At 43.9% G+C, this 16,795-nt stretch overlaps 1 protein-coding gene across 1 annotated transcript in view; it reads right to left on the reverse strand.

Annotated features, from left to right (window-relative positions):
• The window catches only part of LOC126100460 (synaptotagmin-7-like), a 151,398-nt gene that overhangs the window by 44,454 nt on the left and 90,149 nt on the right, over positions 1–16,795 (reverse strand). Inside the window, exons 3-4 of the mRNA XM_049911067.1 lie at positions 10,565–10,705; positions 1,864–2,011 (exon numbers count right to left, since the gene is read on the reverse strand). Coding sequence (XP_049767024.1) covers positions 1,864–2,011; positions 10,565–10,705 — 289 coding nt within the window. The remainder of the gene's footprint in view (positions 1–1,863; positions 2,012–10,564; positions 10,706–16,795) is intronic.

The following is a 16,795-nucleotide window of genomic DNA, read 5'->3' on the forward strand; positions in this document are numbered from 1 at the left end:
TGCCGACATTGTGCATGCTCTGTTGCCTGTGTCTATGTGCCTGTGGTTCTGTCAGTGTGATCATGTGATGTATCTGACCCCAGGAATGTGTCAATAAAGTTTCCCCTTCCTGGGACAATGAATTCACGGTGTTCTTATTTCAATTTCCAGGAGTGTATTTTCTGGGTCTCATGAACAAATAAAACGAGTTGGGTCTCCATCCCCTCGTACTCTTACGGATTTATGGAGAGGCCTTCAGGATTCATGGTGTCAGTTCCCTCCAGCACTACGTCAGACACTAGTCGAGTGGCTGCCACGTCATGTTCTGCACTTCTGCGTGCTTGCGGGGGCCCTGCACGATGTTAGGCGTGTGTACCAGTTTCTTTGGCTCTTCAGTGTATTTCAGTTTACAGCTGACTTAGGCTACTGTTGAGGTCTGCTGCAAGTTTCCTACACCTACAGCTACGAGGGACTCCTCTCCTATACGCTCAGACAGTTGGTCCAATCTATTGGTGATACAGCATGTGAAACTATCTGAATATATCTTTCTAAGAGGAGCCTTCTTACCGACTCCCGTTATCCATTCCGCAGCCCCCATCTCCCTCCTCATTCTATCTAGTCCCTCCCCTTCAACTGAATCTGAAGGGCTCCTCTTCCGCTGTTAACTCATTTTTTTCACAGTTGTAACACTGGAACCCATTACTCAGAAATCTACAACTCTCACTTCGCCCTAATGTGGAATGGCAGGTGAGTGGTACAACTTGGTTGATTACGTGGATTATACTTCACAATATTGATTAGTAAGAACTTTTCAACAATAATTCAAATGGTTCAAATGGCTCTGAGCACTATGGGACTTAACATCTCAGGTCATCAGTCCCCTAGAACTTAGAACTACTTAAACCTAACTAACCTAAGGACATCACACACATCCATGCCCGAGGCAGGATTCGAACCTGCGACCGTAGTGGTCGCGCGGTTCCAGACTGAAGCGCCTATAACCGCTCGGCCACCAGCGGCCGGATCAAGAATAATTATCAGGCGGCAAAAATCAATTAAAAACTCAAAAGAATCCACCTGTCACCACCAATCCAAAAAATAAAAAAAAGGCAATCAAAATCAAGCTGCACAACTAGTTTTCTTCAAATTACAAATGACATGTTATTATACCTTTAGTAAAATTATACCTACGACACTCTATCCTGATAACAAAAGTGCCTCCAAAAGCTCCTTCGGGCACTGATGACCACTCAGTTGAGCGCCCGACAAACTAAACATCATCGTCTTCGTCAAAAGCTCCTTGCACTGGCTACAAGTAATTTCACAACTACTACTGACACAGCTGTAGTGTCAGAGCCTCAAGGCGTTCAGTAACATTTCCAACTTGATCGGCTATTTGCAATCATGGACCCAGCCGCATATTGAGAGTAATTCGCACCAACAGAATTGTGCTGCGTCTATCACGGCACAGTGGTGTAACGAGTGATATTCTTTTCGGAAGTGAAGAAATAGTGCATCTAAATGACTGCCTTGATCCATGGATTTCAGAATCTCGTGTGAGGAAGGCCCAAACTAAGCTTTGCATCATCATTGCTTTGGGAATCTGTGCTGGTTAGCATGGAGGGGGTCATGCTGTTCGAGTTACCTGATTTATCAGCCCAGACTTTGTTGTCGGTTTCTACAACAGACATACGTCAATGAAATCGGTGGAACACTTCTGCTACTCTATTTCTAGATGGATGTGAACTGTGCTTTCTTCCAATCACGATGGGAGCTAACTCAGTTAATAATTATGTACCGAAATTGACAAGGATTCCTTCGGACTCTGGAATCTTGTATATTTCAGCAATAATATTGGGAGTAAAAGGCGCAGCGTTGTGATACCTTCGAAGTAGAAGGTCTCGTTCCAGCGTGGGTTGAGTGTGCGCCGCTTGATCTTGGTCTCCAGCCGGTGCTTCTTGTCAGGCAGCAGTGTCACGCGCACGTAGGGATCCGACGTGCCGGAGATGTCCTTGGCGGCGAGATCTTTCCCCTGCGAAAAAACGAGAGCATGCATGACTGTCAGTCGCAACTGCACTGTGCGAAGGAAGCTGAGGCATGCTTGCTTACAAATTCAGTCGATCTCACCAAGACAAATAAGCAGAGGGGTCGTCAGAGTGATGGTGCTGCTAAAAAATCCGGTCTCATTTATTTTTTAATTAATTTGAAAATGAGTAGTTTTTATGCAGGTTAAACATCAATAAAACCCACAAACGGTGGGGACGGATTCCATTGGAAATGGAGGACGAAATATGCTATGAAATGCATCGTTGCCATGGTAAAGGCACTGACGAATGACAGTTCATGTGACAACGTTTTGGTGTACCTTGTGTGTTTCAGGCTATATGCTTTAGGCAGCGTATTGTAAGCAGCAGAATGGTCCGGTATTTATGCCGCGAACAAGCCGAGATGGTGATATGTATAGCCAAGCAGATGGAAACGATCGAGAGGCAGCACACTATACCAAAACAAGTATTCTCACAGGCACCAATCACATCACACAACATTTCAAGCCCTTTTTGGGAGCTAGTGTGATCATGGGTCCTGTCAGACGGAAGAATGTGCAGGGACAGGGAGATGGCGGACTCTGCGTATACCAGTTTTGCAGCTTGTACTGGAGTTCGTCTCAATGTCGTGTAGAACCCGGTCCTCCCAATCTGGTGTACGCACGTTCGTCTGCCTGAAAGGACCCATGATCACACAATCTATGTGATTGCCGTAAGCTCAGTGCATCCTAATTTAAGTTATTCAATATAGCACTGAAGATGGTCACTCAGTGACAGAAAATCGATTTTGCGATAGTAAAAAATATACGACCAATGCTGTCTCTTTTTTCAAGCAAGAAAAAGGGTTTGAAATGTTGTGTGATGTGGCTGGTGTCTGTGAGGATACTTGTTTGTGTACGGCCAAGCAGATGGAAATGGTCGAGATGCATCACGGCTGTACCAAAACAGCATCTCTGCTTGTTCCCGACATGAATAACGGACCATTCTGGTGTTTACAATACGCTGGGTCAATCACGCAGCCTGCAACACCCAAGGAACACACGATACCCAAGGAACTGCCATTCGTCAGCGCCATCTACCATGGCAATGATGCATTCCTGGACATAGGACCTTTTCTCCTCCATTTGCAGTCAGAAATTTGTCCCTTTAGTGTTTCGATTTTATTAATATTTATTCTGTATACCAATACACGCCGCTGTCCATTAAAATAGCAACAGAACGAGGGCTGCAAGCAACAGACGTCATGTTGACATTAAGTGTACTACGTGCTTGGATATGCAAATGGTTAGCATTGTATTGCAGATTGACAAAGTACACTGCGATCAAAAAGCATATGGACACCTATTAGTTGACATTAATGTAGGTGGTGCCTTCCCTTGTGTTTTGGCATGGTAATATAAACAATCACCGTCTCCGAACTGTTCCTCCACTGTACGCAATACACAGTGCTATAAAATGTGTTCATATCTTTGCGCATTTAGCCTTTTCTTATTCGCAACACGAGAGCCACAGCTAGCCACGGGAAACAGCCTACACCTTAACACCACCTCCTCCATACTTCACTGTTGGCACTACACATGATGACAGGTAACTTTCTCCAGGCATTCGCCAAACCCAAACCCTTACATCGGATGGCATTTAGCTATTCATCACTCCAAATCAACCGCTTCCAATCATCCGCTGTCCAGTGGCATCGGTCTTTACACCACTTCAAGCTTCGCTTAGACTGGCCGCAGAAATGTATGGCTTATGAGAGAAACTCGACGATTGCAGCCCATTCTTCTCTACTCCCTAAGCACGGATATTGTGCTACATGCACTCCTGGTAGCATGAGTGATTCCTTCCGGTGACCGAGCGAGATGGCGCAGTGGTTAGACACTGGACTCGCATTCGGGAGGACGACGGTTCAATCCCGCGTCCGGCCATCCTGATTTAGGTTTTCCGTGATTTCCCTAAATCGCTCCAGGCAAATGCCGGGATGGTTCCTTTGAAAGGGCACGGCTGACTTCCTTCCCTAATCCGATGAGACCGATGATCTCGCTGTCTGGTCTCCTTCCCCAAACAACCCAACCCAACCTTCCGGTGATTTAAAGTGATTTTTCACAACTATCGTTCCCAATGCCCTACGGTTTCGGTTCGTCAGTACATGATGTCTGCCTGGTCTTGAATTAACTGTGCTTCTTCCTTCACGTTACATTCACAATCACGTCACCAACAATCGACCTGGGCAACTTTAGAAGGAGTGACATGTCCGTGATGGATTTGTTATTCAGGTGACACAACTGTTTATTCACTTACATATCTGAGAAGGATGGGACAGGTAGTCTGCCGCGCCTTTGCAGTAGAAATCATTCCAACATTTGCCTGAAGAATAAATTTCCTTTACTTTACGTCTATGGTCACAAACTTTTTGTCAACAGATTACCGGTTTCGGTCTACAATGACCATCTTCAGATCTGTTTTATAAAAACAATGTCCTAATGTACTGCAGCCATAGTGGCTTCGTCAAATGTTAAATGCAAAATCAGCACCAGCGTCGTCAAATATATGTAGGTAACAGCACATGCAAGAGTCATCTTATCAGCAGCACATATCTGAAAATGGTCATTATGGACCGAAACCGGTAATCTGTTGACAAAAAGTTTGTGACCATAGACTAAACTAAAGGATATTTATTCTGTGTTCGGGTCACTGTTTTATTCGCGACAATGTCGCAGCTTGTGAAATTTTCCTGAAGTACTGGGTGGTTCTTATTAAACTTTCCCTACTTAACACGTTGTAACATGGAAACTAATTACCGTACGAGGACCAAACTTGGTAGCATTAATGTCAAGGACATGGGGAAGAGAAATAATGCAGAATCAGTTTAACTGAAACACTTTTGCTGGTACGGTACATCATACCATTACTTACCGGTACCATTAGTGCTACAATAGGGGCTCAATATGGTGCTCATTGTTTCCAGAAGTGTCTGAAAGCGGGGAATTGCATCCTGCACAATAGAACGAAGGTATGCTGGCTGCTTCTCTCGATATGGTGCGCTTCAGATCAGCACAGGTGTGAATGTTCCCCTGGTAAACGCTGTCCTTCAGGTAGCCCCACAACCAGAAATCACAAGGAGTGAGATCAGGTGCCCGCCAAGCATTTGGAAACGATCGGCTGATAATTCGATCGTTTCCAAGTGGGTTTCGGAGAAGCAGGTGAACTTCATGAGCGATGTGTGGTGGTTCCCCATCTTGCGTGAAACCTGTTGAGTTCAATGGTCTCTCTTCTGTAGGGCAGGTATGACATGCTGGCGAAGCACATCACAGTAACCTGGCCAATCACACAGCACGTCTTTGGTCCTTCAAAGCCAGCCTGTTCAAAAAAGAATGGGCCAGTGACGAACGTAGCCGTGAAGCCACACCATACGGTGATACGTTCACCATACAGAGGAACTTCATGCGCAGTGAAAGGAGATGAAGATCCCCACACTCGGCAATTTTGTGTGCTCTCGTCACCCATCAGAGAAAAATGAACTTTGTCTGTCCATAGGATGGTCCAGAGCCAGCCCTCGTCAGCTTCAGTCCTTGCGAGAAAGTGGAGAGAAAACTCAACACATCGTTGTACGTCCTGTGGTACAAGCTGCTGTACGATATGGATCTTGTACAGATACCATTTGAGAACGGTTCGAAGCATCTTCCGTACGGTGGACCACGGGACGTTCAACTGTCGTGACACAGCACGCGCATTGCCTGGCGATTGGGAATTACGTGCAGCGTTGTCTGCCATAGCAAGAGCGATCTCATCAACCACCTGTGGTGCAACCGGTCTTCCGCCTCTTCCCGGAGCGACGCCCAGTTCTCCAGTTGATTCAAACTTCTTCATAATGCTCCGCACAGCAGGTGGAGAAAGAGGACCCTTCCGTAAACCTTTTAGCCGGTGATATTCTCGAAGTGCAGCTGCAGCATTACTGTTGTTTTGATAATAGAGCTTCACCAATAATGCCCTGCTCCGTTTGTCCAAACTCATGTTGAAACATTCAACAAGTGCACTGCGACTGGTCAGGTGTGTGAGACATGGTGGCCATGGTTGGAACTAGACGGTGGCGCTGTCACGCGTGAAAATCATGCACCCACCACTCTGGATCTTAATGCTACCAAGTTCGGTACTCGTATGGTAATTAGTTTCCGTGTTATAACGTTCTAAATAGGGAAAGTTTAATTATAACCACCCGATAATTTAGAAAAACCACGGAAAACCTAAGTGAGTATGCCCAGATAAAGATTAGAGCCTCCACCTATACCAGTACCATCCAAGTCCATTTGAAACAGTGTCGCCTCATTGAGGTTATCTGTAATGTACAATACTGTTTTGCAAAGAGATTTATCAGTAATGTAGGAAGCTAGTGCTACACTATTAATTTATCACTCCCAGTCAATGCCACACTATACACACATCACTTCGTAATGTAGCACTACACATACTATCAGTTAATATCACAGTCAAAATGAGGATATTTGGTTTCTATTTTATGTACCTCAACTTCCCATTTGCTAGCCTGAAAAAACTGGGTCAACACCCTCCAAAATGAGGTAGAAGTAAAGCCCTCTACAATCTGTATACGAGCTTATGCAGTATGGTTTTCAATCTGTAACCTAATTGATTGATTGATTTATTTATTTGTTTGAGAAAATCGAGTTATGACTCATGCAAAAAGTGGAAACGTCTACCAACATGGGCTGAAATTCGATGGCAGCAGGATCATGGTCTACTGAGACCACTTCACCATAGTGATGCTCGCACGGATTGGGATTTGACGACTCTCATGCGAATAGAGAATTGCCATGTAGTGGCTCAGAGATGCCACACAACTAGCGCCCGAGAGGATACGGTATTATTGGCTCGGCTGTGCTGTACTGTACTGTACAGTCATGTCCACTGTTACTAATTCCCTTGAGACGACGGCAGAGACAGGCAGGCAAGCAGTGATGTACCCAAAGACAGCACTGGGCACAGAAGTGGGACCACATTGTTTTTTAGATGAGTCCCAGGTCTGCGCAAAGTGTCACGATGGACACACCCGCATGTGGAGGCTCTAAGGATAACGAACATTCCAGATTACAGTCATCATATTAGGCTCAGCAGCAGCTGTGTTGGTGGTGGTGGTGGTGGTGGTGGTGTGAGGTGCCACTGGGTACACAAAGCGATAGCCTCTGATTGACGTAGCTAGTAATTTGGACAGCAGATGTTACGTTTCTGATGCTCTAAAGCCGGTGGCAGTGCTTCCTCTTAAATGTCTCCGTGGTATTAACTTTCAACAACATAACTCCAGACCACATACTGACTGTGCTCTCCTGTGCTTCCTCAATACAGAGGCTGTCTAATTGTTGCCCTATCCAGCACATTCTCAAGACCTCTCTTCTACTGAGAACATCTAGTAATGGGTTGTTGAAAGACTTGTGTCACAACACGCCTGATTCTACTGTTGATGGCTCAAATGGCTCTAAGCACTATGGGACTTAACATCTGAGGTCATCAGTCCCCTAGACTTAGAACTACTTAAACCTAAATAACCCAAGGACATCACACACATCCATGCCCGAGGCAGGACTCGAACCTGCGACCATAGCAGCAGCGCGGTCCTGGACTGAAGCGCCTAGAACTGCTCGGCCACGGTGGCCGGCCTCTACTGTTGATAAATTCTGGCATAACGTTGAAACAGAGAGGGGCGATTTTCCCGTCCAATACAAACTGAGACAGACTCGATACGGGGCGAATTAGAGCTGCTGTTGGACCAGAGGTGGCAGCTCTACGTACTAAAGTTTTCACTTGTTATACTGCCAATAATATAAACATTTAATCATGTATTCTGTCTGCTGTATAGGTGGCATCTGCATCGATTGCACCCGGCGTGCTGTGTGCCGTTCGCAGATGCGTGGAATATGAGAGATTTAAATCTCCCTCCAGTGAGCCGCTGGGCGATCTCGCAATTCTATCGCTCGCTGTCTCCGATGGGGGTGCTACGGTTACACGCCACCAGAGGACGCTGAATACGTATGACTTCCTTGTTGTTGCTCTGATAGGCCGGCGCGTCTCTTTAAGAAGCCATATTCAGAGCATCGCCCCTGAAGCTTCGGCGAACTTGCAGACTTATCAACTTTGGTACGGTAGACTGTAGTGAGGAAAATACATCGACATTAATGTCATTGTCTTGTATGATTACATCAACATTCAAGACTACTTGTTTCTATAAAAAAAAAATACTCTAACTGTATAATGTATGTGACTCAGCACCACAGAAGAGCCTACAGCACTTCAAAGTTCTGCATACTTCCATTATTAGCTGTACATATTATAAATAAACTCATTAATGGGTTACATTTTTGTAGATGTCTGGTAATGCTTATTGGTCATCTTTACCATCGATACATAACTTCCTTCTACACTGTACATGCAAAATAAGTAAAATTTGTTACCTGCTATTTTCCCTGGAGGTGCAGTTTTAATGGCTACTTATATATTAATAATTGCGGATAACATTTGTTAAATTTTGTTATGGGATTGGAGAGGAATCCCGCCATATGCAAGACAGCTTTGTAGTTTATGTTTTCACTCGTATATGTTTCAGGACTTTATGTGCTACGGGAACTACCCAGAAAGTAATGCACCACATTTTTTTCTTCAACAATTCTTTATTGAACATAATGACAATTACACATACGAATGAATGGTGTTTTATCTACACACCCTATTATACAACACAATCTCCATCCCATTTTATAACCTCCGTCCAGCGCGAAACGATGACATGTATGCCCTGTCGTACCAATCCTTGTCCTGGCGGCGGAACCAGTGCTTCACTGTGTGAATCACCTCCTCATCGTCCCCAAAACGTCTTCCACAAATGGTATCCTTTAATGGACCAAACAAGTGGAAGACCGAGGGAGCTACGTCAGGGATGTCAGGTGTGACAACCGTGGATGGCCTTCCCGACCGTTGAAAATCGTGGAGCTCCGCCGAACCGCCTTCTGATGACCTCACCCTCCGTGCCCAACGATTAACTGTACTTCTGTCGACAGCAGATGCTCCATAGACTTTGCACAAACGTTAGTGAATATTCCCCACAGTTTCTTTCTCTGCAGTGAGAAACTCAATGACGGCACGTTGTTTGTAACGTACGTCATCTATAGACGCCATTTTGAAACTGTACTACAACTACGCTATCCGTCGGAAGTGACGGAAACTTGGCGTGCTCACTTTAAATAATACACACGTAACGTTTCCAATTCGTGGCATTGTTTTTGGATGAGAAAAAAAATTCAGTGCATTACTTTCCGGGCAGCCCTCGTATCTTCAGTGGGTTTGTTTGTTTTCCTTCTGCTAAATTGTTACATGTGAACCTTTAAACAAACTTTTGGTAAAAAATATTTGCAGTTGTAAAATGAGCGATTGCTGTCAAATGTTTTTACGTTGGTCTGCATACAGTAAGGAGTTGAGCCGTGTATCACTGAGGTGAGGCATTCTATGTTCAGAAAATAAACAATTTTTTCAGCCTTCAGTTGCAAGGTAATTTTTACTCGTTTACCTAGGTTTCGATTCCAGTAATGGAATCTTCTTCAGAACAAAAAATTAAATTATTTTGAGAGCCAAACACTGGCCATGTCACAGATTAAAAATTAAAACAAAGACGCATAATCATAAGATTATGTCAGAGCGGCTCACGTGTGGTCCTTATTTCTGGCCGGCGCAGCCCCGTCTACGTTCGCCTTAATGGTTTTAATTTTGACAGACATAATGTTATGATTATGCGTCTTTGTTTTAATTTTTAATCTGTGACATGGCCAGTGTTTGGCTCTCAAAATAATTTAATTTTTTGTTCTGAAGAAGATTCCATTACTGGAATCGAAACCTAGGTAAACGAGTAAAAACTACCTTGCAACTGAAGGCTGAAAAAATTGTTTATTTTCTGTACATTTCACAGTTGCTGACGCGCTGCATTATGTTAAAGATTTGCATTCTATGTTGTTTACGTACAATATGCCTAAAGTTTCTACTTTTATTGTACATTTGACTAAGCGGGGTAGCGCAGTGGTTAGTACAAAGAATTCGCATTCGGGACGGTTTCAAACGCGCGTTAGGCCATCCTGATTGAGGTTTTCCGAGATTTTCCTAAATCGCTTAAAGCAAATGCCGGAATGGTTCCTTCGAAATGACACGGCCACTTTCCTTCCCCATCCTTTCGTCATACGAGCTTGTGCTCCGTTTCTAATGATCTCGTTGTCGATGTGACTTCAAACTCTAATCTCCTCCTCCCCTATAACACGTTTGGAAACGACGTGGGTACCTGCATTTGTTACATACCTCACATGGAGCTCTTTGACGATTATACTAGTAGCATGGAAACAAGAGGAACTGCAACATTAACAAAATGATTTTTTGTAGAAGTACTGCGCCGGACAAACTGCTACTTTGAGTTACCAGTGGAAATGAGAGAATTAAAAGTAAAAATAGTAGGACGGCAAAATATTGAGCAAAAATTGTTCTGTCGTGAAACATACCGAGATGATCCGGAGGATGAGCGTGGTGTTCTGGAAGTCGTACTCGAGGCTGAAGTGTATCTGGCCGACGTTCTCAGACGACTCCGTGTTGTCGATGTACATGTCGAGCATCGACATGGAGCGGTTCTGCAGGAAGGCCATCTGCAAAGAAGAAGAGCGCCGGCGTGAGAGACGAGGCTCTGACCGTCGAGCGGACGGCGGCGTTGGTGTCTGCTGCGAGGGGTACACGGGCTGTTTGCTCTGTCGCGAGGCGTCTCGTAAACCGGCGCTTGTGTTCACAGCGGGATTATGGTGCTAGGCTCACGCTTGGTGCAGGACAAACACAACTCACACTGACATTTCTGAATGCTGCAACACCCAGAAAGGCTGACCGGCAAACCTGGGATTTCTTGGGTACTACGTTTGCTGCCGTGCTTCTCCCAATACCGTACTGTGTCCGCCATCCTTCAGAGTTCTGGCCCCTGTCACACCTGTATAAGAACATCTAGCTGCCGGCCGAAGTGGCCGTGCGGTTCTAGGCGCTGCAGTCTAGAACCGCAAGACCGCTACGGTTGCAGGTTCGAATCCTGCCTCGGCCATGGATGTGTGTGGTGTCCTTAGGTTAGTTAGGTTCAACTAGTTCTAAGTTCTAGGGGACTAATGATCTCAGAAGTTGAGTCCCATAGTGCTCAGCGCCATTTTTGAACATCTAGCTCTATGTTCATCTTCAAATTCTCCGCATATCTTCGTGGGGAATTCCAACCGCATTCCTCTTCCATAAATACTGTAGACGTACTCAAGAATTGTGAGGTGATATTCTGCGGAACCTGACAAAAAGTGGCTGGCATCTTTTACTCGAGGACTGGCAGAAAGCGAAGGACATCGTAGCATAATTTGCCTACTTTGAGAGCGTAACACATTGTATTAAGAATTACTCACGCCAGACTGATACCGTGTAGCATGGCATTTACCCTTGATAGTGGCCTCATTTCGATGAAGAAGGAAGTCTATAAGTTTCATGAATGCTACACTGCCGGAAAAAAATGCAGCAATCTCAAGAAGTGTGTTCAGCGGCACCAGGATATAATATGTGCATACTAAGTGTTTGTAGTGTCAGAGATCCTTTTTTTTTAAATTGTAGATGTATCTTATTGCTATCACTTTGCGGAAATGTATCTATGATACTGTGTCCAAGTACTGAACACGTCTGATGAACTCTTACCACGTTTTTTATTACCTGCTTTATTTTGGAGTTAATAGGTCGACCAGCATGGATTAGAGTTATTGGCCTCAAACATTCTGTGTTGGTGGATATTTCTTCAGTACTTGTACTATTTGTCCTTTATGGAAACTTCCAGGGAGTTGTCTACGTTCCAACTGTTGTTAAGCCGTCAAGTTCGGTTTTTAGGATGTCTCAGTAATTAAGGTAGAGCTCTGCTGGTACTCCAGCTGCACTTGACTGTTTTGCTATCGGCTTGTGGACAGTGCTTCAAATACTTCATCTTACATTACTACGTCAGCGAGGGCACTGTTTTCTGCGCCACTTACGGCAGCAACGATATCTTGCAGAATACAAGCTTTATAGTTCTCGTCTCCTTCAGTTCCCACATATAATTCACGGAAATTCCGTATTTTATGAGATCCTGTTGGGCTATTGTCTCCTCTCATATTTTAAATTCCTCCGTTATTTTGTAGCGGGCCCGCTTTGTCGTTCATACTAGGTGGAAAAAGCGAGTCAGTTTCCTCTTATGCGATGTCATGTCTTCATCTCACTTTAAGAGCTTCCAACTCACTCTTCTGTAGTACTGTGATAGATGTTTCTATTTTATTTGTGTGCTATTACTGGTTATTTGATCTGTATGTTAGAGTTCTCGAAAGCAAAGGAAAGGGAATTCTTCAGTGCACTTCTCCCGCTCACGCTAGTAACCATACTCTCTGGGTAATGTCTTCAATTTTGGTTTCGCTTGCCGCATCCACCATTGCAGTTTGTTGCCGGGGCATTTCCTAATATTTCTTATGGGAGCCTTCCGTGTTCGTAACTCCGTCTCTTTTAATTCTATGTCGTAGAGTAAGCTGGTGTTTAGCTTCTAGTAATACCTACCGCGAAAGGCCTGTTGTTTTGCCAAATTAATTCTGTTTACGTAGGCACAGTGATCCTAAAAGTTTACCAGCCAATTTTGGCAGCTGTGGCGTTAATAAATCTCGTAAGACACAGATCCCATCAATTGTACTTGCCGATGTGCCGGTTACATAGGCGTAGGCCTTTTATGTCGCCGTTGTTAACGTCCCTAGAGTTCGGCTGTCTATTCCAGCTGCTAGAAAAACTGTTGAAGACACACTAATTTGAACCGTGACGAGGTTTCGCTAAAGCTGAAAATGCAGATTTTATACGTTTGCAACATCTTTGTCACTCCCTGACTATGGCCGGCCGAGGTGGCCGAGCGGTTCTAGGTGCTACAGTCTGGAACCGCGCGACAGCTACGGTCGCAGGTTCGAATCCTGCCTGCCTGAGCAGTTTTCCTGTTATCGATTTCAGATCGATTCTCTGCAGGAAATGTTACTGGAAACGTTGGGTGTTTTTATTTTATTTTATTTTTTTTTGAAACAGTGCTTCCCTCACTGTGGTGTGCATAACTGCTGAATCAGGGGGATCACGAATAGTGTCCTCATTGTTCGCAGACGGACCATATTGTCCACATCTGAAGCTCTGTTTGTGCCTACAAACAGATCGGAAAATAGAAACTGACATTTCGTAACATTTATTTCCATATGAAAGTTTCGTTTCGGGTACTCCTACTTAACATGGTCAGTCTGGTTGCATATGGAACACGACTGGAGTTGCTCCAGATACGTTATATGGTTCTCATAGACCTTTATGTTTATCACCGATCTAACTGGATATTTGACGTCAATGTTTACGTGGACGTCAGTCAACAGGAGTAACCTGATGATGATGGCACGTTACGGCGTCGAAAATTCGTTCAACAACGACCAGTCAACCCGGCTGCATACCCGAGGATCTTCAAGCATCTCATTCGCCGGGAAAATCTACGAACACACATTGTAACTTCTGTCTTGTACCATTGTTCGGCACTTCCATTAGTACATTAAAAACTCACGTTAGTCGTCTTCTGCCGCACTGACAGAAAACTTGGCCGCAAGTCCAGAAACTACTGCCATTTTTAAGTTTCCTGAACACACCCAAAGAACGCGGTCGTAAACTAGGTTAGAAGAAATTTTGAAATAAAATATACTTGATATCTATTAAGTCTGAGATTGGTAGTTATCCATTGTCGGATTTCTAAGGCTCGTTGCCCCTTGAAAATTCAAATTTTACAGTATTTTTTCTGTGGTATGTTTCCATTGCAGTTATACTTTTCCTTTAAACTATTGAAATAGTGAAGATAAACGTAAATAACACTTGAACGATCAGGAACCGTAAACGATGACGAAACGAACACATTTGAAGGCCCCACAATAACCGCAAGCAAACCATAATTACACACTCGCGTGATCTGCCATGTGCAGACTTGATCGGATTACTGACGGAGAGGTACTAAATCGAATCGAGGGGAAAAGAAAGAAAAAAGAAGGGATCAGTTGATAGGACAGAAAAAAAGTTCAAATGTGTGTGAATTCCTGAGGGACGAAACTGCTGAGGTCATCGGTCTCTAGACTTACAAACTACTTAAACTAACTAATGCTAAGAATAACACAGACATCCATGCCCGAGGGAGGACTCGAACCTCCGGCGGGAGGGGTCGCCCAATCCGTGACATGGCGCCTCAAACTGCACGGCCACCCCGCGCGTCCAATAGGACTGATATTGAGACATCAAGGAGCAGTCAATTTGATAATGGAGGGATTTTCTGGGGCAGAACGAGTATCCTTAAGCTTAGCATGTATTTAAGAAACCGCCCGCCATCTACCCCGTCGTTGTGGATGCAGTGCAGTCCAGGATACTCCATACCAACGAGCAACCAAGAGGTCTGCAAGCGTGAAAACGTCGCACACGCCTGTGACTATAGCCTCGTAGGAGTCTACCGCTAACTGACAGTAAATTACAACGTTGGCCTAGTGTCTCAGGGAGGAACTACTTACAATGGTGGCCTCGACGTTCGGACCACAGATTTAATTCAAACTTTGTACACTTGTAATAGTTCATTAGGACAAAATAATATTTAAGAAGAAAGACGTGCTACTTTGGCGGTTTCGAGAAAATCACAAGAGAAGTCTTACGCGTCAATGATGTGCCGACGCGTTGCAATCCTGAGTGAAAGATGGTTCAAATGGCTCTGAGCACTATGGGACTTAACATCTGTGGTCATCAGTCCCCTAGAACTTAGAACTACTTAAACCTAACTAACCTAAGGACATCACACACATCCACGCCCGAGGCAGGATTCGAACCTGCGACCGTAGCGGTCACGCGGTTCCAGACTGAAGCGCCTAGAACCGCACGGCCACAGCGGCCGGCGAGTGAAAGATGTCGGCGGTCATGTAATTAATGTTCAAGTTCCATAATCGGTGGAACGCTGTGTCGAGGCCCGCTCACGTTTCTATAACTTGTATTTTTTTCAACACTAGTCATATTATTTTGTGCATATTACATTTGAAAGGTAATAATATCAAAAGACACAAATATCTTCACTAACTTTTATTGAATTTCCTATGTTATTTCACTGTTTACTATTTTTTATTATTACAGTAAATTTATGCGAATTATATTTCTATACGCAAGTTAAAAACCTTATCAGTCGTCTTCAAACTTGTTCAACTTGATTGACAATCAACAAGAAATTTGCTTTTCGTGAAGATGCTGTTAAAATACATTCAATCGTACATCGCCAATTTTAGGCACCCATATTTACGAAAATGTTGCGTTACGCATGGTTTTACATCAAAGTGTCGGAAGAGAGAAATTTTTCAAAATGTCAAAGAGCGTTATTTTTTCCCAGAAACTCTGAAGATTCTTTGTGCCTGCGGGAAAACCGAAATTCTTTCATTGTAGTAGAGCAGTTTTAATTTATTTTTTCCGTGACTGTATGAAGAATATCACCCTGCAACTTGTAATGTCGAAAGCACATCCGACGATTCATCGTACATTATCCTCACATTCTGGCATGCTGTAACTCAATGTATTATTGAATAAAGTTGCCGGCCGCGGTGGCCGAGCGGTTCTAGGCACTTCAGTCCGGAGACGCGCGAATGCTACGGTCGCAGGTTCGAATCCTGCCTCGGGCATGGATGTGTGTGATGTCCTTAGGTCAGTTAGGTTTAAGTAGTTCTAAGTTCTAGGGGACTGATGACCTCAGATGTTAAGTCCCATAGTGCTCAGAGCCATTTGAACCATTTGAATAAAGTTATTCACATCTTTATTTATCGACGTTTTACTTGATATTTCCAAGCCAGTCTCTCGTCCTAGGAACGTGTGCCTACCGTTCGAAGCCTCCAGGTGCAAATCAGCTGTCGGTACTTTACGCGACTGCAGGTACAAGGGATTTCGAAACTGACAATAGGTATACATTTTAAGGAAAAATTTATGCGTCTTGTCGTTCACTTGTTGATATTTATAAATACATTTGTTGTGATAATAAAAATTAGCAAACAGTGAAATAACACTGCAAATTCAGTAAAAGTTCATGCTAATGCACATGAGTTTTCATAGTATTTCCTTTCAAAGGTAATATGTACGAAATGATACGACTGGTTTTGAAAACAATATGAGTTAAAAAATGTGAGCGGGACTCGATACAGCAATCCACAGATTGCGGAGCTTGAACGCTAACCGCGTCACCACCACCATCTCGTGTTCAGGATCGCAACGCACCGCCACATCACTGACGCATAAAACTTCACTTGTTATTTTCTCGAAATCGCCTAAGCATATTATATTGTCCTAATGAACTACTGAAAGTGCACAGAGTTTAAAGTATATCCGTGATCCGAACGAAATAGTCTCCCATTGTTAGTTGGCCTCAATCGTTAACTATCTCCGTATCTCTTCTTAAAACTGTTGTGCAGTATTTCCAGTGCAATACGTATCCACAACTAATTTGAGGAAGAAAAGAAATGCAGTAATTCTGTAACAAATTTCCAGAGACTCTGGATCCCTTACTCCAAAAACTCAGAAAATTTATTTCTTGAATGAATCAGTTTTAAGTTGTGTGGGCTCTGCGTCCAGACTAATAGCTGCATTGTGATTAAATGTATTATGTACAATGACTTAAAAAACGTTTTTGTGAACGGAAG

Source organism: Schistocerca cancellata, chromosome 9 (genome assembly GCF_023864275.1).
Source record: "Schistocerca cancellata isolate TAMUIC-IGC-003103 chromosome 9, iqSchCanc2.1, whole genome shotgun sequence".
Classification (NCBI taxonomy): Eukaryota; Metazoa; Arthropoda; class Insecta; order Orthoptera; family Acrididae; genus Schistocerca; species Schistocerca cancellata.